Genomic DNA, 26176 nt, shown 5'->3' with positions numbered 1-26176 from the left:
ACTACAAATACTCAACTGGAAATGGAAGCTTTTGGAAGATTAGAGGCAAAAAGAGATCAGTGGTAACAGATTCTGACCCGAAACAAAACAAAAATACAATGATATCCATCCATGTCGCAGTGTCCATAGTGTCTTCTCAGAAAACCTCCCTAGCAGACATGGGATGGAACCACTGTTTAAGGAATTAAGTACTAACACATTTTCCTCAATCATCTCAACCATTTTGTACAATCAATCAAAAGTGAAAACAGTACTTCTTCATGAGGTCCTTACATGTCCGTAATACATATTCTTAACTCTTTAAAAACCATGGTGGCAGTTTGGAACCATGAGAACTGATATGCTGAATCTGCCCCTTGGTTTCCGGCGCAGATATGAGCGGGTAACGTCCACACAGGGGCATTGGCCTTTCCCATCCTTTGGGTGGAAATTGGGTCATGAGAATACTGTATGAAAACTGAATAGAAGGCTGTCTGTAATGTATCTATAACTGAGGGACAAAAAATAGCACACCCTAACCCTGAACCCTGCCACCGCAGAAATAAATCATACAAGAGAAGAAAAATGTAATCTGCATCTTTCAGAGCTTCTGAAAATAATATTTTGTGAATTATTGAGTGATTAGACTGAGTGAAGTATACTACAGAGTCAAAGTGAACAGAAAAAATGAAAGAAAAGCCAGCCAAAAATAAATGTATTTTGTTTATAAAAAACATGGGTTATAGGGGCATCATTCACCATTATCAAAAGAAAAAAATGGAGGATTATAATCAAACTTCTCTTTTATAGAGGCCTACTCATCTGAGAAGTCATGTTATTCATTCATTGCCTCAGGTTGTCATTTTTTTTCCATCTGTTGTTCATTTCACTTCTTCTCTTTTGCTTTTTTGCTTGTTATTGCAACTAAACAGTCCAGGCTGAGCATAGAAGTGATGAACATTAAGATTTGTAATTTGAGGTGAGCCAGGTAAGACCCTCGTATAGTCCATCACCGGTGGAAGCACATGAGGGCTGAACGTACCAATTCCTATCTCTGATCCGGGTCAGGCCCAGCTTCTCCTGGATCTCGTGGGGCTTCATGGCGTCGGGCAGGTCCTGCTTATTGGCAAAGATCAGGATGATGGCATCCCGCATCTCCCGGTCGTTGATGATCCGGTGGAGCTCCTGGCGGGCCTCGTCTATCCGGTCCCTGTCGGCGCAGTCCACCACAAAGATGAGGCCCTGGGTGCCAGTGTAGTAGTGCCTCCACAGCGGCCGGATCTTGTCCTGGCCCCCCACGTCCCACACGTTGAACTTCACGTTCTTGTAGGTGACTGTCTCGACGTTGAAGCCGACTGTTGGGATGGTGGTGACAGACTGGCCCAGCTTCAGTTTGTAGAGGATGGTGGTCTTGCCAGCAGCATCAAGTCCAAGCATCAATATCCTCATCTCCTTGTTGCCAAAGATCTTCGAGAGCATTTTCCCCATCTTGTAGGCTGTGCATAAATATTACTTCCTTGGGGGGGAAAAAAGTAAATTACTTCCCTATGATTTCAAGAGAGCAGAAATGGTTCTTAAAAATAAAACAGATTTTTGTTTCTAATGCTGTAGTAGGTTGCCTGACAGCATAAATCCACGTGACAGTCTATCAGTGGTGGATTGACAAGTACAAATTAAGGTAGCAGTTACAAAAGTTAGTTCCAGATAACGTTTCACTTGTGTCTAGAACGACGGTCAATCAATGGAAAATTATCCACTGAAAGATACAAATATCCTGTTACACTAACAGCTGTCAAAAATAGCTGGGTGCTAGCCTATTCGAGAGGATTCAAAGGGAAATTGAAGTGCTCGAAAATTGGGCGTCTCAGTGCACGGGAGAGGGTGGGGAAATATTTTCATAATCCACAACACTCCGATTCAAACACTGTCTCTTTGATTATAACGATTAGTGCACCGTCATCTTTAAATCCCAATTTCAGTTCCCGGTGCGTAGGCCTACCTTTGTGTTTTTAATAATGTAGAGAGAAATACAAAAAAATATATAGCCTAATAGTTGCGTTTATGAAATTAGGCCCTCTCAAAAGCCCGTGGTAAATCCGACTTCCTCCTTGTCTGCCGGCTGTCCACTTGCCCTTATTCCAATCAGCGGAATCAAAAGAACGATTCTATTCAGTAGTTCATTGTAACAGAGACAGATAAGATCACCCCCGGTCGTATCTTCGCCGGGACATCCAGGTCTAGAATGCTCAAAAGGTCATTGATTCCTCCGACTTTCAGCTCTTCCTCTCTCCCTGTAACACAGGAGCGGAGCGCTTCAGAAAAGGGAGGGGTGTCAGACAGACAGAGCACAACTTTAATCGGCTACCGTTCTGTCTAAAGCGCATTATTCTAGGCTGAAAATAGCGCGTAATATAAATCAACAGTTTACACAAAAAGAGCCAAGTTGGAAAATGTGATAGGTACCTGCAACTGCGGCAACCCCCCGGTCCCCAGGTTGGTTATCCCCGCTCTTGCCTCTCTACCTCTCTACAGTCGTTCAGTCACAGCGTTGGCAGTGCTGTGTTACCGGAAAAGGTGCGGACCCAGATCACCCGCCACTTCCTCTCGATTGCTCATGCACAGATGCACTACGCCATTTGGCATGCGCACACGGAGACTCAGCAGCAAACCGATCATATGATAGTTGAAATGGACGCCATTTGAGCTCTGTGTCGCTCCGCGTTTTGTCTGTCTCGAAACTAAATAAAAAATGCTGTAGTTTCTTTGGTATTATTTAGGAATATCTCGTGTGTAATGATAGAAAACAACACGTTTTACATTTTTCTTGTGATTCTCTGTTTTACACATCGAGAAACGGATCTCCCTATTGCTAACGTCATTTTCATCGTCTGCTCATTATATGACGTCGTGATTGTTCATTGGATGTAACGTGAGAATTTGCAATGCCCAGATTGAAAGAATGCAGGTAATTTTTCCATCTGTAAACTTATTTTTAAATGCTGTATTTGAGCCCTTCCTTTTGCAACAGCAACGGCATCAATAATAAGGCAACAATAAACACAATATTATGCCATATATCACGGGCGGCTGGTGGCACCTTAATTGGGGAGGGCGGGCTCCTAGTAATGGCAGGAATGGAATAAATGGAATGGTATCAAGCACATTAAACGCATGGTTCAATGTATTTAAAACCATTCCGTTCACTCCATTACAGCCATTATTAGCCATCCTCCCCTCACCAACCTCATGTGAATTAGAATTTTCTTAACATTACAGTACAAACAGACAACTTGTGGATATGAGATACATTTAGTATTTGGTTCATAAAGCCTTTAGAATTTTTTTGAAATCATGATCAGAATCAGAATCCATTTTATTCACCAAGTACATTTACACACACATACTCAGAATTGTACTTAGTGATATGGTGCTGCTAGTGATAGACTAAGAGACAGAATACAGACAGCGGAGTTTAAACAAAGTTTACATACATTATAAACAACTAGCTAGAGTGAGCATAGAGCTATAAGAATTAGCAGATATACAAATACACAGTGGGTATACAGTTGATATACAGTGGATGTACAAATTTACAGTATCAGTATGAATCAGTGGAGGCTGCTGAGGGGAGGATGGCCATTACCATGAGCCCATCCTCCCCAATTAAAGTGCCACCAACCTCCTGTGGTATGAATATATCTAAATGCAGAGAGATTAACAGAGTGCAATTGCAGTATAGCCCGGGGGAAGAAACTTTTCAGGTGGCGGGAGGTTTTGGTCATGAGTGACCTGAACCGCCTGCCAGAGGGGAATTTTTGGAGGAGGGGGTGACTGGTGTGGGATGGGCCGGCAGTGATCTTTCCTGCACGCTTCCTTGTCCTGGAGTCGTGCAGGACCTCGATGGAGAGAAGATGGCAGCCGATGACCCTCTCTACAGCTAAAGTCCACAAACAATATCCTTGCATACATACACCAAAAATATATTCCAAGAATGCTATGTACAGCAGCAGATATATTACAGTGAGCTTTGTCAAGAATCCAGTATTTAAATATGCAGTGTGTATAAACAGTGTAACAAAAATGCAATATATTGGAATGAGCTATGTGAAAAATACAGTATACACAGTAAAACTTTTCACTGTAAATGTACCACATTATAGTGGCACCAGAGTTGCCAGCTTAATGCTGTCATTTTTCTTTAGAACTATTTTTCTTACTGTAAAAACATATTACAGCATCACTGTAATGAGGGCGGTGCAGCTGCCATACCAGGTGGTGATGCAGCCAGACAGAATGCTTTCAATCATACATAGGCTATTGATGGATTTATATGTTGCCTACATTTACATTATTCTACACTTCAATGTTAAATTCAATGTTAAATGATGATGTAAAATAGTGTCAACTATTTACAGGAATGTTATTCTCCTATCCTCTTATTCTGAATGGCAATGGTAACTTACCTTTTGCATAAATTAGTGACTGCAGCCTCTACTGGCTACAGTTGTTGGATTCATTACAGACAGACACAAGTAGCTGGATATATTTAAGAAATAATGCCAGAGGGGGTGTGGTATATGGCCAATATACCACGGCTAAGGGCTGTTCTTATGCACGACACTATGCAATGCGGAGTTCCTGGACACAGCCTTTAGCAAAGGTATATTGGCCATATACCACAAACCCCCGAGGTGCCTTATTGCTATTATAAACTGGTTACCAACATAAATAGAGCAGTAAAAATACATGTTTTGTCATACCTATGGTATACAGTCTGTTATAAACTGGTGGTTCGAGCCCTGAATGCTGATTGGCTGACAGCTGTGGTATATCAGACTGTATACCATGGGTATAACAAAACATGTATTTTTACTGCTCGAATTATGTCGGTAACCAATATATTACGTTGGTAAGCCATGGTATATTTAAGCAATAAGGCACCTTGGGTTTGTGGTATGTGGCCAATATACCAAGACTAAGGGCTGTGTCCAGACACTCCGTGTTGCGTTGCGCTGAAGAACAACCCTTAGAAGTGGTATATTGTCCATATACCACACTTCCTCGGGCCTTATTGCTTAAATATACCACAGCTTTCAGCCAATCGGCATTCAGGGCTCGAACCCAGTTTATACCATTCTTGGTTACGTTGTAGTGGAACCGCCCCCATGACACTACAGTACGCATGTGCGTGTTCTGTGCCCTTCTTCGAAGTTGTCGCTGGAGAATGAGAGTAGAAACGCGGCTACATGTTGTTGGTTAGAATAGTTTGAAGTATCTGAAATACACATTTGTCTCATCTAATTTCCATGGAAGATACTGGTAAGTTGTCGCAAACCTCTTTGCGCAAATGTTGTATTTCATTTCGCGAATTTACCAGTTCGGTTGCTGTAACGACGTGAAGATGGTGGACGTGTGCGGTCTGGCTAGCTAGCTAACTAGGCCCAAACCGACGCAAGGTTGAAGCCCTAACTTTAAGACAATTAACGTTATTTGGGATTAGAATGGAACGGGTCGCCTTTTCCTAGTTACAATCTTTATCACAACACGCAGTAACGTTACTAACGTTTTATTTTAGAGGATACCTACAGAGTGGGTAGCTAGTTTGGTAATTCAAACATCTAACTACGCTAGCTAGCTAACGTCATTGAGTGTATACTGACCAATGATTTAGCTAGCTAGTTAAATACTGACTGCAGTAGGTTGCTAAACCAATTTTACAATTGTGTGCCGTTCTTGAATGATGACCAAAAGCTCTAGCTAACTATCAAAAAAATTGTCTAACTAGATAGCTACTGAAATAACTAGCTAACTAGTTGATTGACCGGATTAAATGTTGTTTAACTAGATACATAACGTGCTACTATCACCAGCATGCTCACCTGTAGTCAGCTAGCTAGCATGCTATACAACTCACTGCTCAGTGCGTCTCTTAACAAGTCAACAGATGCGGTCAGAGTAAGGATTATTTGGCTCACAGTTATTTGAATAATCCCTGTTGAGTTTGACTTGGCTGGTTTAGGTTAATATCTGGAGCACGTATGATAAATACATTTAGCTTAACGTTACCTATCTAGCCATATCTGGATATGTGGGCACATTTGGATCAGCCATACAGATTTTATTGAATGTCAAACCCTGGTTGATAAGGATTTTTTTCGTGCACTAGTAGATATGCCCAAAAAACCCACAATAACTCAGTTATGTCAATATTGTCTAGATCCACTCCTGATTCTAAAACACTTTACTGTAAGCCAAAGCTAATAATTACCCTCAACCCCTTTTGATGTTGTGTTGTTGATTGATGTGCAACCTGTGTCCCTTTCCAAACCTGCATCTCTCAGATGAGCCCATGATGGGGATGTTGGACACAGACAGCTCTGAGAGTGGGGACTCCCCAGCCATGGAGGGCAACGGAGATGGCTTCCTCCCATACATGCCTGTCCTCATGCACCCTGTTGAATGGACCATGGACCAGGTCAGTGGTGAAAATAGACAGGTTTGCTCTGGGAAATCGAGAAATGCCTCTGAGCGTAATCACAAAGACAATGCCCTGTCATCATTACTCTAAACACCACATAGCCAATGTCATGTTTTTTTGCTTGCAGTCCGAGTAAACCACAATGCTTTCAACTTTAAATTATGTTGTCGTTTCAAGCAGTGCCCTTTGCCTACTTTTCTTCCTACCAGGTTCCCCCTGACAACCTCACCACAGTTATCCACGACACTGACTCAGAGTCAGATCAGTCATCACCGGAGGTAATCAAGCAGCACCAGGACCAGCAGTCTGATCTGGGATCAGTTGAACAAGCAGTGCAGCACTTCCAGCTAGCGAGTGCCAAGCTCTTCCAAGAGGAGGATTCAGATGATCAGTTTTGTTCTCCCCAGGTAGAACAACAGAACCCAATGGAAGCGTCGTCAGAAGAAGAAAGCAAAGATGGACAGAACAACCAAGCGGATGCCACAGAGTCTCTGATGCAGGGTGAGAAGATGTCAGAGGCTGTAGAACAGCAACAAGATCCAGCCCAAGCCCAGCCACCAATGATTGCAGAAGATGGAAGTCCAGCTAACATGGAGCTGGAAGAATCCAAAGAGATGACCGAGCAGGGGGAACCTGTTGAGGTACCAGCTGAGGACCCAGCTGTCCCCACAGAGCCCCTCATCCCCGCTGAGTACGAGAAGCTGGTTAAAGGGTGTGAGGAGAACCCTGAAGACTTCAATGGTTGGGTCTACCTGCTGCAGTATGTGGAGCAAGAGGTGAGCGTGGAGAAGTCCTTTAATTTTTATGTGGACCCTTGTATTGTGAATAGGTGTAATCTGGTCTCATAGTCTTCTGTATTGAAAACTACGTTTTAAAATCTCAATGCGACTAAACCTGATTGATTAAAGGGTTAGATCAGGGCTCCGACCCTGTTCCTGGAGAGCCACTGTTTTTTTCCCTTCTCTAACCCTAATCCACCACACCCGATTCTAAAAAATCAGCTGGTGTAGTCATTGCTATCAAGGACTCCTTGGGATGTTCCTACCCTAAACCCTAACCCTTTCAACTTCAATGTGGTAGGGACGTCCTACGGATCGCAGATAGCACGGATGCAACAGGAGAGTAACTCTCCCGGAACAGCATTGGAGAGCTTGTGGTTAGATGAATATGTGGCTTGATTTGGTTAAAGTCACATTGATGAAAATTGTCTGGCAGGAAGCAAGTTATAATTTATATTTTTTCTTCAGAATCATCTCGGTGTTGTGAGGAAGGCGTTTGATACATTTTTCCTGCACTACCCCTACTGCTACGGCTACTGGAAGAAGTTTGCTGACACTGAGAAGAAGCATGGCAATGTGCAGGTGGCAGAGGAGGTAAGTGTGAAATGAGCTTGTCTTTCGCTGCAGATGGGCTGATGTAGTCAATAGTGTAAATGGACGTCTCCACCTATCCTTTGTGTTGATCTGAAAGGACTTGCCAGGGTTAGTTTGTTCTGTCTGCTTTGTTCTCTCTACTTTTTGGGTCCTCGCTGTGGCAGTTATTGGCTTTTCAGTCTCTCATTCACCAATGGCCTTTTGTCTCCTGTCCCCAGGTGTACCGGCGAGGTGTGCAGGCCATCCCCCTCAGTGTGGATCTGTGGCTTCACTACATGTCCTTCATCAAGGACAACGCTGACCATGAAGACCCAGAGACACCAGGACGCATTAGAGCGTGAGTAAAGATCCTTGTCGTCACTGAAAAGTGAAAGACCAAATCTCTCACCTCAACACACACACACTCCTGTAAAAGCTTTGTGCATGGTGACACTTCAACAATCAAAACGACATGTCTTACTGATCTTTTCAGGCCATAGACTACATGATTAACAATGCCCTATGTTCTTTCCCACAGTGCGTATGAGCATGCTGTGTTGGCAGCAGGGACAGACTTCCGCTCTGACCGTCTGTGGGAGGCCTACATCAACTGGGAGACGGAGCAGGAGAAACTGGCTAACGTCACGGCCATCTACGACCGAATCCTGGGCATCCCCACCCAGCTCTACTCACAGCACCTCCAGAGGTACGGGGGGTCAGCTCATTCACAATGGGTTTTGATAAATCATCCATGAGGGTTATGGTTATAGAATTAATACAAGGTGCTTGGAGACACTAACCCTGGCAATTCAATTTGTAAACTCATGGCTGCCTGATATTATGATGCAATAATTTCCATGGTCATTTGGGATGCTCTCTACTGATGCTGGATTGTCATGGAAATGTATAATGATGTTAACTGATCTGGCTCATGGAATGTATTTGTTTTAACGTCAGTTGAGTTGACTCAACCAGGCACAGCACAGATTGATGGGTCTATGCAAACTCTGCATCCTTGGGACCCCCATTGAAGTTGACATTTTAAAAATGTTATGGTTAGGGAGGTCCCAAGGATCCCAGAAAGTACTGACTTAGATTGAAGGGTGTACCTGCTTTTACTTTCTGGCATGGGTACACTCAAAATGGCTGCCCGTCCACCCATTATGCTATCATTGACTTGAATGGGGACGTCCGATCTATTCATTCTATTTCTGTTATGGTCAACATTTCGGGTAGTGGGTAGCTAAGATAAATCAAGTTCCCTGCCATCCAGGACCTCTATACCAGGCGGTGTCAGAGGAAGGCCGTAAAAAAATTCTGCCCCCAGCAACCCAGGTCATAGACTGTTCTCTCCGTTACCGCATGGCAGAATTCTGAACCGCTTCTACCCCCAAGCCATAAGAATGCCAAATAGTTATCCAAATACCTACCCGGATTATCTGCATTGACCCTTTATGCACTAACTTTTTCGACTCATCACATATGCTGCTTTTACTGTTTATTATGTATCCTGTTGCCTAGTCACTTTACCTCTACCTATATGTATATATCTACTTCAATTACCTCCTACCCCTGCACATTGACTCTACTGGTACCCTGTGTGTATATAACCAAGTTATCATTACTCATTGTGTATTTATTCCTTGTTAATTTAAATATTTTTCTATCTACATTGTTGGTAAGAGCCCATAAGTAAACCTTTCACTGTCAGTCTACTCCTGTTTACGAAGCATGTGACAAATACAATTTGATTTGATTTTGACTTCTGGTAGTAGTTTTGGTTGTCCTAGTGATGAATTGAATGTCTCTTTGCAGGTTCAAAGAGCATGTGCAGAACAACAACCCCAAACACTTCCTGTCAGAGGAGGAGTTTGTCCAACTGAGGGTGGAGCTAGCCAAAGCCAACGTAGCAGCTGCAACCAATGGGGAAGGAGAGGAAGCAACACCTGCCGAGGAGCTCCCGCCAGGCACCGAAGATCTCCCAGATCCTGCAAAGGTACGACTCCACCTCCTCACCCTCGAGGAGGGGTTGATATGCCACAACATGCCAGAGAGTTAGGAAAGAGGCCCTCGCCTCATCATCCTTGGAGAGAAACACAAATCTGTGCAGGTTTGAAGAGGTGTCTTTCCGTCAGCAGCCAAGCCAATGAGTACGTGGGGGATTCAAGTTGGCATCATCCAGTCAGGGACTCGACTTAAAGTGGGTCAGGAATGGATGGATCGTGGGCCGGCTGGCCAAGTCGAGTGACCCCTCGTCCTTTCCAGTCCCCAGCACCAGGGCTGGCCTACAGGCAGGGTGCATACGGTACATACCCTGCCCCGGGTCGGGCCTCGGTCCCTGGGTCGGCCCCCTCGCCTTCGACAGGCAGGGCCCCTGCTAGTCTCTGGCTCTCTCGGCCTCATGGTGATGTAAATAATCTTGGCAGCTGGACATGCAGTTTGCACATCAGTGGAGAATGAGATTGTTACGAGATTGTTTTAAAGTGAAGTGAGGAGGTTAACATTGAGTGTCTTGTGTTCTGTGTAGAGGGTGACGGAGATTGAGAACATGCGACACAAGGTGATCGAGTCGCGCCAGGAGGTGTTCAACCAAAACGAGCAGGAGGTCAGCAAACGCTGGGCCTTCGAGGAAGGGGTGAGTACTGACACCTGTCTTTTTAATGATCAGAATTTCATCCAATTATATTTCATATTGCTAAAAGGAATAGTTCACATACCTCTAAAGTGGGCTTTGTCAAGCTGGGTTGAGATTGAATGGGATGGTGCCACTCTTTCCCATTCATTTGTGATTGAGGCCTGCAGATGTCTACAAATAGATGGAATAGGATGTATAAAAATATCGGACAACTGTTGGTTTTATTAGGTTAACTATCCCTAATTCTCCGAAGTGGTTATTTTTGTCCTTGCACCATTTTGAATGCTCTGTTTCTCCTATCCCCCTGTAGATAAAACGCCCCTACTTCCATGTCAAAGCCCTGGAGAAAACCCAGCTCAGCAATTGGAAGGAGTACCTGGACTATGAGATCGAAAACGGCACTCCCGAACGTGTGGTCGTTCTGTTCGAACGCTGCCTCATCGCCTGTGCTCTTTACGAAGACTTCTGGACAAAGGTAACCCAACCCTTAACCTTTGACACCTCAAAAATAATGAACCCCCCCGCACTTCCCTTATCAACGATTTCACTTCCTGACAACAGTAAATCGTCCTGCACATCTCTTCTTTGCGTGTATCGTTGATCTGTGACTCACTGTATCTGTTGTATTAGGGGATGGCCAGCTTTGCCATACAAGATTTGACTCCAGCATTTGCCAACTACTACGTTGCATCTTCTCCGTCTCCCACTACCTTACAGAAACTTATCTTATTGGTTCCATGAAGGTGCTGATGGGTTTACAAAGAACATTTCTAAAAACACGATCTTGTCAATGAAGAAATTCACTGGTTGAGTAAACTGGAAATGGATGTTTAAAATGTTGTCGTCCCCATCCCCTCGCCTTCTCTCCACCTTCTTTCCATCCACCCCGTCCCCCTATTCCTCCAACCCTCCTCTCTTGCGTCTCTGAAGTATGCAAAATATATAGAAGGCTACAGCATTGATGGAGTGAGACATGTGTACAAGAAGGCGTGTACCATCCACTTGACCAAGAAGCCCAACATTCACCTGCTGTGGGCTGCGTTCGAGGAGCAACAGGGTGAGTGGTGTTTCTAGATCCCTCTTGACATCACATTCACATGTCAATAGACCTTAAGCAGATGCTCTTGTCCGAAGTGATTTACAAACAGGTACATTCAAATGAGGCTGAGCCAATCACGTAATACATGTTCAAAAGGACTGGTAGACTCTGTCTACAAAAACTAGTTAGAAACATTCAACCCAGAAGTGGAACTGAGTTTCTGTCATTTGTTTCCTTGCAGGGAACATAGCGGAGGCGCGCCGCATCCTGAAGGCTCTGGAGGCTGCGGTACCAGCCCTAGCTATGGTGCGTCTGCGGCGGGTCAGCCTGGAGCGGCGCCACGGCAACCTGGAGGAGGCGGAGGCCCTGCTGAGGGAGGCGATTGCGTCGGGGAAGAACACCAGCGAGACGTCGTTCTACGCCGTGAAGCTGGCCCGGCAGCTGCTGAAGGTGCAGAGAAGCCTCGCCAAGGCCCGCAAGGTGCTGCTGGACGCCATAGACAAGGACCAGGTAAGAGCACAAAACTAGATGAGTAATGGAGTCACTTGGTACAGGATCTTGATATTGAGATGTGTTATTGAGACGCATGGTGCCGGAGGGAGTTTGATTTGGAGAAACCATTTGAGTTCATCATTAATCTGCTTTGTGTTTGCGCCTCTCCCAAGGCGAGTGCTAAACTGTATCTGAACCTGCTGGAACTGGAGTACAGTGGGGACGTGCAGCAGAACGAAGTGGACATCTTGGCCTGCTTCGACCGTGCCCTGAGCAGCCCGCTGCCTCTCGACTCCCGTCTCACCTTCTCTCAGCGCAAGGTCGAGTTCCTCCAGGACTTTGGCAGCGACATCAACAAGTCAGTTCACATGCAGTACCTACTTACAAATACAATGAATGAATGTTTCATGACCAGTGTTCAAATTCGTCTGTGAATGACTGTGCCCTTTCCACTTGGAGCTACAATATGTACTTTTCAGGTGACCCGACCAAATTCACATTGATCTGTCATTCTCATTGAAAGCAAGTCTAAGAAGCGGTAGATCTGTTGCACTTGCTATGCTTCCCGTTAAGTTTAGTTTTTGTGTTTTGTTACTTTCGGTTTAGTACACCAGCTGAACATTTTATTTTTGGTTATGGAAAAGATATTTCACAGCGGTTTTGGATAGTGCAATGATTCTTTACACCACGCGTCAAACTCATTCCACGGATGGCATGCGGGTTTTCGCTCCTCCCTTGTACTTAATTGATGAATTAAGGTCACTAATTAGTAAGGAACTCCCTTCACCTGGTTGTCTAGGTCTTAATTGAAAGAGAAAAAACAAAAACCAGCAGACACTAGACCCTCCATGGAATGAGTTTGACACCCCTAGTCTACACTATACTTGTTTTGTCACAAACTGAAATTAGGCGAACTAGAATTTTTGCCACCAGGAAATGGCGGAGCCATTTCTGCATAGTGAGTTTTTAAAATCTCAACCATGTATTATTTTTTAACCCTCACAGGTTAGTGGCTGCGTACGATGAACACCAGAAGCTTCTGAAAGAAAATGAGTCGGCAAAGAGGAAAGCAGAGAATGGGTAAGATTTCAGTTTGTTTACTTCCCTCAGCTTAACATTGGCGTCATTGAGTACAAAATAATCTGATTGATAAGATACTTCATAGGAGGTTGTGAATCACCATGCTTGAATTGGTTATTTGGGTGCTCTTGATTGACCTGAACCTGTTCCTTTGTGTCCCTGCAGCTCACAGGAAACCGAGTCGAAGAGACAGCGTACAGACGAGCACTCAGGCTCAGGGCACATGATGCAGGGAGATGTGCAGGGTAACAACTCTGCCTACAACTACAACTGGTACCAGGTGAGTCCTATGATAAAGAGCAGAGTCAAACCTACTGTTTTACACCCAATTTATGTTGCAGTGAGCGATATACCCAGTTTATTAGGTACACCACCCCGTTCATGAAAATGGTTCATTCCGGCAGACAGTCATGTGGACGTGGCTTGCTATATAAAGCAGGTAGACGGGCATCAAGGCATTGTTACTGTTCGATTTAAATGGGCAAATGAGTGACCTATGCGACTGAGCGTGGTATGATTGTCAGTGCCAAGCACACCTGTTCCAGTAAATCCGAAAAGGGCTGGGCTTTTCACACGCGCGTGTCTAGGGTTTCCTGTGAAAACCTTCCAGTCAGCAGCAGTCCTGTGGGAGAAAACAGCTTGTTGATGAGCGAGGTCGAAGGAGAATGGCATGACTCGTGCAGGCTAGCAGGCAGGCCACAAACAGGCAAATAACTGAGCAGTACAACAGTGGTGTGCAGAACGGCATCTCGGAACGCACAACTCGTCACGGATGGGCTATTGCAGCAAGCAGACGTCCACACCGGGTTCCACCCCTATCAGCTAAAAACAAGGACATTTGAGGAATGGAAAAACGTTGCCTCGTCCGATGAATCCCGGTTCCTGTTGTGTCAGTTTAATGGCAGAGTCAGGATTTGGCTTAAGCAGAAGGAGGACATGGCTCCATCCTGCCTGGTGTCAACAGTATAGGCTGTTGGTGTAACAGTGTGGGGAATGTTTTCCCGGCACATGTTTGGTCCCTTGATACCAATTGAGCAACGTTTGAACGCCACACCTTGTAGAATTCAGGCTGTTCTGGAGGGGGGGGGGGGGCTGACCTGGTACTAGATGGGTGTATCTAATTAACGGGCCTCTGAGTATTTTCACCATACTATGCATAGGTGACATGTCATACTGTCTCTGACACAAGACTTGAGGCAAAATGGCTTCTCGATGAGTAAAAATTGGGAATATGATAGTGTTGCACTCTATTCTCTTCATCTATTGACCCTAACGCTGGAATGAAATGTTTCTAAGTATTTGAAGGAATGCCAACTAACCCTGTCTTTCTTTGCTTTCCTTCTACAGCAACAGTACAACAACTGGGGACAGAACTCCTGGGGACAGTACAACCAGTATTCCCAGCAGTATAACCAGTACTACCCCCCTCCACCTACATAAGGTCTTGCAGACAGAAAGAGAGATGAGAGGAAGCATCTTTCTACCCAGCCCAATTGCTCATTTCAGCTAGCCCCGCCTCCTGTGTGATGTCATTTGTTACCATTGGCCATTAGATTGGCACAGTTACTGTCATCACCATTGTCATTCATTCATTGGCCGGCTGCTTTTTGTTTTGCTTGCGCATGTGTTGATGCGGACTTCATATTAATTTTATTTTCTCAGTTGAAAAGAAGCAATGATGTTTTCAAATTTTTGATTGACTGCATAATTTGGTTCCTCTTCGATATCTCAGTGGGGGGAATCTAGTTATGTTTGATACAGATTATATATTTGTATGGAGGTAGTGGTACCAGCTATGCTCCTTCCTGAGCCTCTTCTCTGCTTTCCTAAACTGTGAGCTTTTTAAGATGAAGGTTTTTGTTTCCTGGGACAAAAACAGAAATGAATGAAAATGTTTGTTTATTTCATAATAAAGAGATGAATATCCTACTTCGTGTTTTGTTATTCCCTGAATTAATCCGTATTTGTACGATATTAACGTCACCGCCATTGCGGCGAAATTAAACCAAACGGGAACATATTGAAGAGTATTCATATGTAACCAATCATGTAGATACTCATGCAGCAGTATAAGGTGTGGCCCAGAGCTAAGAAGCTGGTTCTGTTTACTGTCTAGATCCAGCAGTTGAAACAGCATGATGTATCATATCATTACATGTTTCTGTATGACAGGCAAACATTTACAATGATATTTGTATAGAAAAAAATCTATTTCATTCATGAATACAATTCCATGGGCTTTTTATGGTAGTGCCCTTAGCCTTATCTACGTCACACGTTGACACATGCGCACCGCCTACGCTCCGAAAGTCCTTTTTTTGCATAGTGTTGAACGACTAGCATCAACCGAGGTAAGGCCTGTGCAAATGTATTTAAAATATTGCATATTATACCCATTAGAGACTATATATAAGCTCAGAATAAGTACTTCACCATCCACGACGAATAATGATTTATTATATTGAGCAATTTTTATATCGTTTTTCCGGAACCGCGTGCACCATGTGGCTAGCAAGTTTAGTTAAGTGGCTGACTAGCTAATCAAACGACCATGGATGCGTAGCTATTCGTTAAGGTCGTAACTATAATACATCCTCGTGTTGCTGATTTGAAAACATATTGCCTGCCTAGGTATGTCTAAATGCAACTTTAGCTAGCCAGTCAACTTCCAAACCTGACAGCTATGCTTTGTCTTTGCTGCGAAGTGGTAGTTATTGGTTCCTAAATTGCTTATTTCTATTGGTATCTAACAGATGTGCCACCTAGGCAGGAAAAATGTCAATGCGTCGTCGTCAATGCGTCGTCATCCCTAGCTCAGTCGTTGTTGCTTTTTAGAGCGGATTCAAGTCACATTTGGACCAATGACCCCCAGTTTGCTGCCAACTGTTCTCATACTAAAAGCTAACGAACCATCTCTTCCTATCCACAGCATCAAGATGCAGCTCTTCTTGCGTGCCCAGAACACTCACACCCTTGAGGTGACCGGACAGGAGACCGTTAGAGAAATAAAGGTGAGAGGCCACGCTTGGATAAATCAATGATAATTGTGGTGTAATTGGTGTACTGTCTTGAGTCTACAGTTCCACCTCGTCTTGTTACTTGCATGTAAATTGTTTGGATGTATCCATGTCTGGAGCAAACCAGTAAGTGTGTCTGTTGGGTTGTTTTAGCTCCATGTCCAGACTCTGGAGGGTCTCCTAGTGGAGGACCAGGTGCTATTGCTGGACAGTTCCCCCTTGGAGGACGCTTCCTCTCTGGTGGACTGTGGCATCTCTGAGTACTGCACCTTGGAAGTGGCTGGCCGACTTCTGGGAGGTCAGTACTCGGGCAGCAGGTATCCTAGCGGTTAAGAGCACTGGGCCAGTAACCAAAAGGTTGCTGGTTCGAATCCTTAAGCTGTCTAGGTGAAATCTGCCGACGTGCCCTTGAGCAAGGCACATAGCCCCAATTGCTCTTGTAAGTGGCTTTGGATAAGACAAATGATGGAGAACTAAATACAGCTTGCTACAATGGTTTATGAAGTCCTGTACATGATCTCAATATGTGTCCTGATTTGAATACTTTCAAAATGTAACCTTCCTCCATTGAATGAAATCACAGCTATGAGAGGATTGGATTTTTGAAAGAAATATGGTTGGAATCCTTGACCTTTTTCACATTTTGTTATGTCACAGCCTTATTCTAAAATGGATTAAATACATTTTCCCTCTTTTTCTACACACAATACCCTATAATGACAGAGCAAAAACGAGTTTTTAGACATTTTTAAATAATAAAAACATGCCTCATTTACATAAGTATACAGACCCTTTGCTATGAGACTCGAAATTGAGCACAGGTGCATCCTGTTTCCATTGATCATCCTTGAGATGTTTCTACAACTTGATTGTAGTGCACATGTGGTAAATTCAATTGATTTGGAAAGGCACACCCCTGTCTATATAAAGTCCCACAGTTGACAGTGCATGTCAGAGCAAAAACCAAGTCACGAGGTCTGAGACAGGATTGTGTCAAGACCCAGGTCGGGTTACTGGAGGGTACTAAAACATTTCTGCAGCATTGAAGGTCCCCAAGAACACAGTGACCTCCATCATTCTTAAATGGAAGAAGTTTGGAACCATCAATACTCTTCCTAGAGTTGGCCGCCCGGCCAAACTGAGCAATCAGGGGAGAAGGATGTTGGTCAGGGAGGTGACCAAGAACCTGATGGTCACACTGACAAAGCTCCAGAGTTCCTCTGTGGAGATAGGAGAATCTTCCAGAAGGACAACCATCTCTGCAGCACTCCACCAATCAGGCCTTTATGGTAGAGTGGCCAGACGGAAGCCACTCCTTAGCAAAAGGACAGCCTGCTTGGAGTTTGCCAAAAGGCACCTAAGGACTCACCATGAGAAACAATATTCGCTGGTCTGATGAAACCAAGATTGAACTCTTTGGTCTGAATGCCAAGCGTCACGTCTGGAGGAAACCTGGCACCATACCTACGGTGAAACATGGTGGTAGTGTAACAGTATTACTTTAGTCCGTCCCCTCGCCCCGACCCGGGCGCACGCATCAACAACAGTCACCCACAAAGCATCGTTACCCATTGCTCCACAAAGCCGCGGCCCTTGCGGAGCAAGGGGAACCACTACTTCAAGGTCTCAAAGCGAGTGACGTCACCGATTGAAACGCTATTAGCGCGCACCACCGCTAACTAGCTAGCCATTTCACATCAGTTACTCACCCCCCTTTCCGACCTCCTCCTTTTCCACAGCAACCAGTGATCCGGATCAACAGTATCAATGTAACAGTTTAACTTTACGTCCGTCCCTCGCCCATACCCGGGCGCGAACCAGGGACCCTCTGCACACATCAACAACAGTCACCCACGAAGCATCGTTACCCATCGCTCCACAAAAGCCGCGGCAACCAGTGATCCAGGTCACGGCACCAATGTAACAGTATTACTTTAGTCCGTCACCCCGACCCGGGCGCCCTCTGCACACATCAACAACAGTCACCCACGAAGCATCGTTACCCATCGCTCCACAAAAGCCGCGGCCCGAACCACTACTTCAAGGTCTCAAAGCGAGTGACGTCACCGATTGAAATGCTATTAGTGCGCGCCACCGCTAACTAACTAGCCATTTCACATCGGTTACACTAGCAGCATCATGCTGAGGGGATGTTTTTCAGCGGCAGGGACTGGAAGACTAGTCAGGATTGAGGGAAAGATGGACAGAGTAAAGTGCAGAGAGATCCTTGGTGAAAACCTGCTCCAGAGCGCTCAGGACCTCAGACTGGGACAAAGGTTCACCTTCCAACAGGACAATGACCCTAAGCACACAGCCAAGACAATGCAGGAGTGGCTTCAGGACAAGTCTCTGAATGTCCTTGAGTGGCCTAGCCAGAGCCCGGACTTGAACCCAATTGAACATCTCTGGAGAGACCTGAAAATAGCTGTGCAGCGACGCTCCCCATCCAACCTGACAGTTCTTGAGAGGATCTGTAGAGAAGAATGGGAGAAACTCCCGAAATACAGGTGTGCCAAGCTTGTATCGTCATACCCAAGAAGAATCAAGGCTGTAATCGCTGCCAAAGGTGCTTCAACAAAGTACTGAGTAAAGGGTCTGAATACTTAAGTAAATGTGATATTAAATTGGTTTTATTTTGAATACATTTCTGAAAACCTGTTGTTGCTTTGTCATTATGGGGTATTGTGTGTAGATGATTTGATGAGGGGGGGAAACAATTAATACATTTTAGAATAAGGCTGTAATGTAACAAAATGTGGAAAAGTTAAGTTCTAAATCATTTGAATGCACTGTACAACTCCATTCAAGATCAGCAGTTAACTAATGAATGCTCTGTGAAGGTCTTCTATTGTCATTTCCATTGCTGTATGTTCACTTGGGATAATCTCTTTGCTTTCTCTCCCCACCAGGAAAGGTCCACGGCTCCCTGGCCCGTGCCGGTAAAGTGCGGGGACAGACACCCAAGGTCAGCAGATACTTTCTGATATTTTTTAAACATATACTCTTTATGACATTATGGTAGTTGGTTTTGTGGCAGTTGTTTCAAACTCGTTATAGTTCCTGGATTAGTGTCTGCTAAATAATGTATTTCTGCATAGTAAGGACCATAGCACTGTCCCTCTATCACTCCAGGTTGACAAGCAGGAGAAGAAGAAGAAGAAGACTGGTCGTGCCAAGCGTCGCATCCAGTACAACAGGCGCTTCGTCAATGTTGTGCCCACCTTCGGCAAGAAGAAGGGCCCCAATGCCAACTCCTAAGAACCCTGTCCCCCCCTCAAGAGAACGCTGGAAGGTTTTCCTCCTGTACAGAATAAAGATTTGCCTTGGACTAAATAAAGATCTCATGTCTTGGGTGTTTATGAATTTGAGTTAGAATTTTTTAATAATTTACTTATTAGAAACTATTGTTTGGACAACACAATGACAAATTATTTGATACTTTCTTGTTCAGGGGCTTTTGAATCTGAGCCTGTAGTTCTGCTGGTTTTCTGTTCTACCTGATAATGCCTATAAATAGTCACACACTCCATATATAAACTCCCAGTGATTTATTGGGTAAATCACCAACGTTTCAGCATCACTGCCTTCAGGGTAATGTCATGAATACTTGACCCAGGTTATGTAGACAATTAGTGCAACCAATGACAATAGTCATTAAGTTAATTAGAATTGAGTGAAGCTGTTAAACAATAGTTTATGGCATATTGAATATATTAGGTTATCATATGGAAACATTGAATATTGTACATACTATTAGGGTCAACATTGTTATATTCAATTTCACATATTTGTTAACTATTTCTCAGGTTCAACTATAATGTGTAATGTTAACATATTGGGTGTACACTGATAAGCTGTAGAAAGAATATCACTTATAATACTTGTTCATAAAAGAGAGAATTGTTCATAAGGGCCTGGGATCAAAGTCAATATTCAGACCACATGCTCAATGCCTGTGTATTTGAGGGAGGAGATTGGATGGTTAGTTTTAACAAAGTGAGCTGCTACTGGATAGTCAATGTACTTACACCTGATTGAGCTGCGGTGTTCAGCTATGCCTTGTTTTAATTGTCTTTTTGTTTGTCCTACATAGGCTTTCCCACATGAACAGGTGATGAGATAGATTTCTCCCTTGGTCTTACATGAGATGATAGCCCTAACAGGGATTTTTCTACCTGTATGTGGGTGTCTGAAGGATGTTTCTATAGTGCTATTGCACTGCGCATGAGCCACATTTGTAGTTCCCGTTTGGAATGGGTGTCAAGAGTGTCTGAGTGGGATCAGGGGGCATGTCAGATCTCACCAAGCTATCTCCAATATTGCAACCACACTTATAGACCAGCAGTGGGGGTTCCTTGAAGAGGTGTGCAATTTTTTTTGTCTGATTGCAGAATATGCCAGTGATTTTTCAGGATCGCTTTCATTTTCTGTGTTCAGAGAACAGTTTCACTCAATTCATTCTAATTAACTTTATGACGCACCCCTCACTATTGTCATTGGTTGCACTGTTTGTCTACATAACCTGGTTCAAGCATTCATGACATTACCCTGAAGAAGGCAGTGATGCCGAAACATTGGTGATTTACCCAATAAATCAGTGGGAGTTTATGGAGTGCGCGACTATTTTTATAGCGTATTCGCCATTAGTCAGCACCTCTACATAAAATAATTCTCTGGGTGTGTGCCAGCTCATGTTTTTTTATTAAACTACCCGATAATGGCACCCACCTCGGCTGCGTTGACAGGCAGCCCAATTCATATACGTTTTCACTAATTGGTATTTTGACCAATGTAGATCAGCTCTGAAAAAGATCTGTGATTGGTAAAGACCAATTGGTGGAACAAAATATCAGAATTGGTCTGCCTGTCTAAACGCAGCCATTGTGTCCTAAATTGGTCCTTGATTTGAGGGGAAAAAATGTAAGTGGAACTGACTTAAAGGTTGTCTAATGGCATTTGGAAATTAATAAGGGATGTGGTCAAAACTGGTAATACCAACACCATATGTTAAGAGTTCTGACAGCTGTCTAAAGTTTAAGTATACATGAACTGGGCTGGTTCAACAGAACTGGTGCAGTTCGTGCGGTTCTGACTGACCGTTTGTGTTGTACTACACACCTTCAGGTGGGTGTTTAGAACCCCTTTTAGATGGCTGGGGAGGACTGGTTCTGATTAGAACAGACATGCATGTCTGATTTCAAGAGCAGGACCTTCCTTCCAAACCATTCACTACTGCCCAGTTTTCTGGACCAAACACACCCAATAAACTAGACCTGATGTACGTGTCAATTTAGTCTCCAAAATTGGTTTATTAATCTTTAAAAAGGACATGCATGCAAAAGAACAAGAATAAACAGGAAGGCTTTCCTCTGCGGTGTGTAACTGTCAGGCAGGATGCCCCATCTGTACAGTGTTGTCCGGTCATCACTATCTAGCCATGCTGGAAAGGACAGAAGCATGGCACCTTCTCAACTCACCACAAATAACCCTGGTCAGTTCCTGCTTCAGACAATATGCCAAAACAATGATGAAAAGGACTTGACTTAAGCAGAAAAAGACAAACAACCAGACTAACCTTAAAAAAGGGTTACTTCGGGATTCTGGCAATGAGTCAGATGAACTGGTGGATAGCATTTTTATGTCTCCGTGTCAGTCATCCAACCACTCCAGTGTTTAATTGCTATATTGTAATTACTTTTCCACCATGGCCTATTTATTGCCTTACCTCTTATCCTACCTCATTTGCACATGCTGTATATAGATTTTTCTACTGTATTATTGATTGAATGTTTGTTTATTCCATGTGTAACTCTGTTGTTGTATGTGTCGAACTGCTATGCTTTATCTTGGCCAGGTCGCAGTTGCAAATGAGAACTTGTTCTCAACTAGCCTACCTGGTTAAATAAAGGTGAAATAAAAATAAATAAAATAAATGAAAGAAGTTGTGTCGTTTCACGAGCCAATGCTAACTAGTGTTAAACGCATTCTAGTAGATGCCCATAGAATTCCAGTCATTGTGCCAACACTAGTTAGCAGTGGCTCGAGAAACTATCTTTAACTTCCGTCATACTGGACACAGACAAAAACAAATAATGGTATCCAAAAGTTAATCTGACTCTGGGGAAGTAGATAAAGGGCCTCATTGCCAAAATCCCAAAGCATCCCATTAAATGTAAATTAAGACAATATATCACAGACTCCTTCAATGTTCTGACAATGTTACAACCACTTCTGTCCTTTCGAGCATAGCCATCTTGTGACTACCGTGTTTTCCCCGTCCACGGAGAGAAGGGCATGTTGGGTAGGTTTCTGCCATTAATCGACGGCCACCAGCTCGACCTCGAAGATCAGCTTTGCGTTTGGTGGGATTCTGGTGGTGGGAGAGTTAAAGGGAAGCACACAGGAAACATTTGCATATCGATTTAATGAGAGACATTCATTTAAGTGTTACAACTAAGAGTAAGTAGTTATAAATCCGGCTCAAATTCAATGAGTACCAACTAGGCTATGCTAGAGCCATTGTACAGGAGACGACTATGCTGAGGCTTGACAATCTTCCTGACCACCACTGGTGGTGTAAAACATACCATTAAAGCCAAGAGGGGTAACTTTCTGCCATCTCCTAATTAAAAATTAGCCCATGGTTCCCATGTTGTTCCAATATAAAGGATACTTTGAATCAGGAAGTCCCTTCTTCCCATAGGCCCATTCTGGTTCAATCTCCAGTTTGGCTGTCTCGCCTTTGCTCATCGTTAAGATACCTTCATCCCACTGTGGAAACAACCATTTCTCATAAGACAGTGAAAACTATTGCTTTCCATTTAACTTGGATTCATCAAAACCCACAAGGAAATCTGAATTATTGCTAAATTGATGAAATAGAGCACCTTTAGCCATATAAATCAATATGTTACGAATATAATACCGTATCTCTATGTCTTACCCCTTTGATGACCCGGCCCAGGCCAACTTTGAAGCTCAGTGGCTTGCTCTGTTTCTTCTTTCTGGCAGCTGCAGAGGGGAGGACAGTAGAATCCCTATTGGTATTACTGAGAGAAAGGTAATTGAGATAATGTGACAATACACGTGTGTGTGAGAGACCAAGAGGATGAAATTGTGTGTCAGAGAAAGTAAGAGAATGCATGCGTCTGAGTAAGTGTGACAGAAGTATGAGAAGAAAACATACTTGCAGGGATGTTGGTGTCGAACACTGTGCCATCCTCCAGGGAGCCAGTGTACCAACAGCTCACATTGTCTCCCTTCTTAGGGAAGTTAGTCTTGTCACCTTTCTTCAGCACAGACTTGAAGAACTTAGGAGGACCCTGGGAATTGCAATACATAAGTGACCATTTAACAGTACAATTCTGACAAACTGAATATAGTGGAGCAGTAAATTGTAGACTTGTTAAACTTAAATGCAAAATACAGGACTTTTATCCTGATGCTTATTTCAGTGGAAAGTGCTCAATCAAACGTTTTTCAAACATGGGTTGTGTACATACCTCATCAAGGACTTCCACAACTTCTTTGGGCTTGTCATCGATCTTCACATTTTTCACATGCTCCGTCACATCTTCAATGGGTTCTGAACCTAAAAATCTCTGTTGGTTGCACAAACAAAATAATACATTACAGGTATTCATTATTTAAAATTTGAAACTTCATGTGTCATTTGCTTTTGAAAATAGGTATCACACTCAATCCATTCATTTGGTCCACCCTACCTTGCTCTCAAACAAATCGTTGTATGCAATAATCAGTTGCTCCTTCTTTGCCGTTTTTGCAACATTCTTAATATTTCCCATCAGCTTGTGTTCTGCAAGAAACTGGAAGAGAGAAGTCACTACGTCAGAAGAGAGTAGTAGTTTTGCCATGAACGGAATGAATGACAACTTAAGTCATTTTGTGCACCTGCATTATTTCCAAAATCTGGCAACAAACACTTTCATGCGTAGCTGCCCCCCCCCCCCTGCCACAAAAATATATACTTCACATAGGCCCAAAGGCTGGAAAATGTTTTACTTAAAATATTTAGCCTTATCCACGTGAACTTGACACGGCATGATGACAAGCACAATGAATGATACTAGCTAGTAAAGACATGCATACAATGCTTAACTACTACATGCTAGGCTAACAAGCTAGCGTCAAGCTAAATCGGCAGCGGTTCGCCAATGCGGAGGTAAACTGATATCACCATGCGTGCGCTCTAAAAGTAAGCAATGGCATTTCAGTGAGCGCTGTCACACCAATGGATGGATGGATCAAACATAAAACATACCGAATGGGCAGCATTGTCCTGAATGAACTTAATAATGTCTTTTTTGGGTAGATCATCACTTTTTAGCTGTTCATCGCTCCACTCTCTGGTCAATTCAGCCGCCATTTTACAAGGCGCACTGCTGAACTTTCACCTCCGCTATGTAAGGATTGGGGAGGCGCGACGCCTTTACAGTTTTTCCTTGCCTTGGTCAGAGAGGAAGGGGAGAGCGAGTGATAACTGGGCCCAAAATCAATCTTCTCCAACAGGTGGCGTTTTTTCTCTCATCAAGTGAGAAGTTTTTGTATGGAAATCAATGACAGTGTCGAATTTGGTTAACAAAAAATGTAATGACTTATTTGCTAGGTGTGGCTTATTTGATCGAATATAAGTTTCATAATGCTTAGGTTGTTACGAGTGTACTGGTATAAGTAGGACACGTGACATCCCGGTAACTTTGAGAAATATACACTTTATATCGGAGTTGTGCCTGTCGTTCACATGTCTATCTACCCTCTCATCTGCTAGAATGGTCCCACCAGATCTTACCTCCGCCTGATTTACCTTCCATTTTTTAAGACATTTCTTCTAATTTCTTCCATCCTAGCCACATTTCCTCATCTGCTTGCATGCGCCTCCCTGATATCAAAGTGTTTTGGTACTTCTCTTACTATGCTTTTCCACTCGACGTAAATTGAGTATGTAGTATACTTATTTGCCATAGTATGGATAGAGTTAGTATGCCAAAAGTTCCCGAATGTCGTACTAAATTCGCCAAAATCCGAAGTATAAAAGCGATTTCCGTGCTTTTAGGGCCGATAAATTAAATTATGCAGAAAATGGGCGTGGCTTCACAACGTTTTCGGATTTTTTACGAAAATGGCGGAAAATATTGCTTTAACTAATTATGACAAATGTTAAGAAAATGTTGAGCAATGTAATAAAGTTGTGACATTTTAAACAAGTTACATTATGTTGGCTGACAATTTGTTAGCTACACTATCCTTACGAACTGCATAGAATTACAGTAGTATGTTAGCTGGCTACTAATACATCGAACTTGCCAGGCAGTAACGTATATTAACTATAATCTAACTAATTACCCAACATTTATTTTCTTGATTATTCACGTCACGCATACGTCGCTGTGCGTTCTCAATGGACTCCGATTTCAGAGCACTCTCGTCTGTTTGCCAGAGCGCAGAATAACTGATGAATTTACGAACGCTCAACACCCATTGAATATGTGAAAATCGGGAAAAAAAGAGAGTAATTAAACTGTTGCCAGCAACACGGTTACAGTCACTAACGCTCTGGTTAACATGAAAACAGCACAACCATAATTTCATATACACAAATGTAAATTTACTAACAAAAAAACACATTTTCTTACCCTACAAAAAGAAATTGAACTGTATTTTAAGACTATTAAATACTCTCCTAACAAAAAAGCTGTTAGAATTGTAAGTGTATGTATGTCCCTTAAGGTCCTTGTGTAATTGTAATGTGATATTGTACCCCCTAGCTCGATTGTCCATTATATATAATCTATATATACTTGTGTTCCCTTATGTACTTTCTGTATTGATTTGTTGTTAATAAAAATAAAAAATTTAAAAAACAGCATAACCAGCTCTGCTAGGCAGGGTAGCCTAGTGGTTCGAGCGTTGGGCTAGTAACCGAAAGGTTGCATAGTTAAATAAAGGTAAAAAATATATATAAATTGGGTGAGGAAAATGGTCAGAGTGAGGTGTTCTCTCATTTATGTCTGGAAATAGCTAGCCAACAGTTGGCTTGGATGCTTGACCACCGTTGTGAGGCCAGAAGAGGATCAATCCTACTCC

At 43.3% G+C, this 26176-nt stretch overlaps 4 protein-coding genes across 9 annotated transcripts; 2 read left to right on the top strand and 2 right to left on the bottom strand.

Annotated features, from left to right (window-relative positions):
- Positions 1-689: 689 nt before the first annotated feature.
- LOC139582682 (ADP-ribosylation factor 6-like) lies at positions 690-2580 on the bottom strand. 4 transcript variants are annotated; one of them, XM_071412895.1, is made up of 3 exons: positions 2443-2580; positions 2185-2291; positions 690-1495 (listed from the first exon to the last, which is right to left on the bottom strand). In XM_071412895.1, the coding sequence occupies exon 3, from the start codon at positions 1465-1467 to the stop codon at positions 940-942; it is 528 nt and encodes a 175-aa protein (XP_071268996.1). In that variant the 5' UTR covers positions 1468-1495; positions 2185-2291; positions 2443-2580; the 3' UTR covers positions 690-939. The 4 variants fall into 4 exon arrangements, with proteins under 4 accessions (XP_071268996.1, XP_071268994.1, XP_071268995.1 ...); XM_071412893.1 differs by having other exon boundaries at positions 1979-2270; positions 2443-2577; XM_071412894.1 differs by having other exon boundaries at positions 2185-2270; positions 2443-2577.
- Positions 2581-2804: 224 nt separating this feature from the next.
- Positions 2805-14984, top strand: LOC139582681 (pre-mRNA-processing factor 39-like). Of its 3 annotated transcripts, XM_071412891.1 has the most exons (16): positions 5141-5298; positions 6321-6454; positions 6667-6735; positions 6865-7233; positions 7705-7830; positions 8049-8167; positions 8348-8515; positions 9625-9805; positions 10337-10444; positions 10755-10919; positions 11375-11501; positions 11725-11993; positions 12149-12333; positions 12981-13055; positions 13221-13335; positions 14403-14984. In XM_071412891.1, exons 1-16 carry the CDS (start codon positions 5286-5288, stop codon positions 14493-14495), a joined length of 2316 nt encoding a protein of 771 aa, XP_071268992.1. In that variant the 5' UTR covers positions 5141-5285; the 3' UTR covers positions 14496-14984. The 3 variants fall into 3 exon arrangements, with proteins under 3 accessions (XP_071268990.1, XP_071268992.1, XP_071268989.1); XM_071412889.1 differs by lacking the exon at positions 5141-5298 and adding an exon at positions 2805-2944 and having other exon boundaries at positions 6667-7233; XM_071412888.1 differs by having other exon boundaries at positions 6667-7233.
- Positions 14985-15280: 296 nt separating this feature from the next.
- Positions 15281-19409, top strand: LOC139582680 (ubiquitin-like FUBI-ribosomal protein eS30 fusion protein). Its single transcript, XM_071412887.1, has 5 exons — positions 15281-15406; positions 15985-16066; positions 16226-16370; positions 18982-19037; positions 19205-19409. The coding sequence occupies exons 2-5, from the start codon at positions 15992-15994 to the stop codon at positions 19328-19330; spliced, it is 402 nt and encodes a 133-aa protein (XP_071268988.1). The 5' UTR covers positions 15281-15406; positions 15985-15991; the 3' UTR covers positions 19331-19409.
- Positions 19410-21357: 1948 nt separating this feature from the next.
- LOC139582679 (peptidyl-prolyl cis-trans isomerase FKBP3-like) lies at positions 21358-24618 on the bottom strand. The gene is made up of 7 exons (XM_071412886.1): positions 24354-24618; positions 23797-23898; positions 23575-23673; positions 23259-23394; positions 23016-23083; positions 22746-22843; positions 21358-22442 (listed from the first exon to the last, which is right to left on the bottom strand). Exons 1-7 carry the CDS (start codon positions 24456-24458, stop codon positions 22388-22390), a joined length of 663 nt encoding a protein of 220 aa, XP_071268987.1. The 5' UTR covers positions 24459-24618; the 3' UTR covers positions 21358-22387.
- Positions 24619-26176: the final 1558 nt, after the last annotated feature.

The sequence above is a fragment of the Salvelinus alpinus genome, chromosome 8 (genome assembly GCF_045679555.1).
Source record: "Salvelinus alpinus chromosome 8, SLU_Salpinus.1, whole genome shotgun sequence".
NCBI classification, from domain to species: domain Eukaryota; kingdom Metazoa; phylum Chordata; class Actinopteri; order Salmoniformes; family Salmonidae; genus Salvelinus; species Salvelinus alpinus.
Note: the sequence above shows the minus strand (reverse complement) of the source record. Positions and strands in the feature narration are given on the sequence as shown.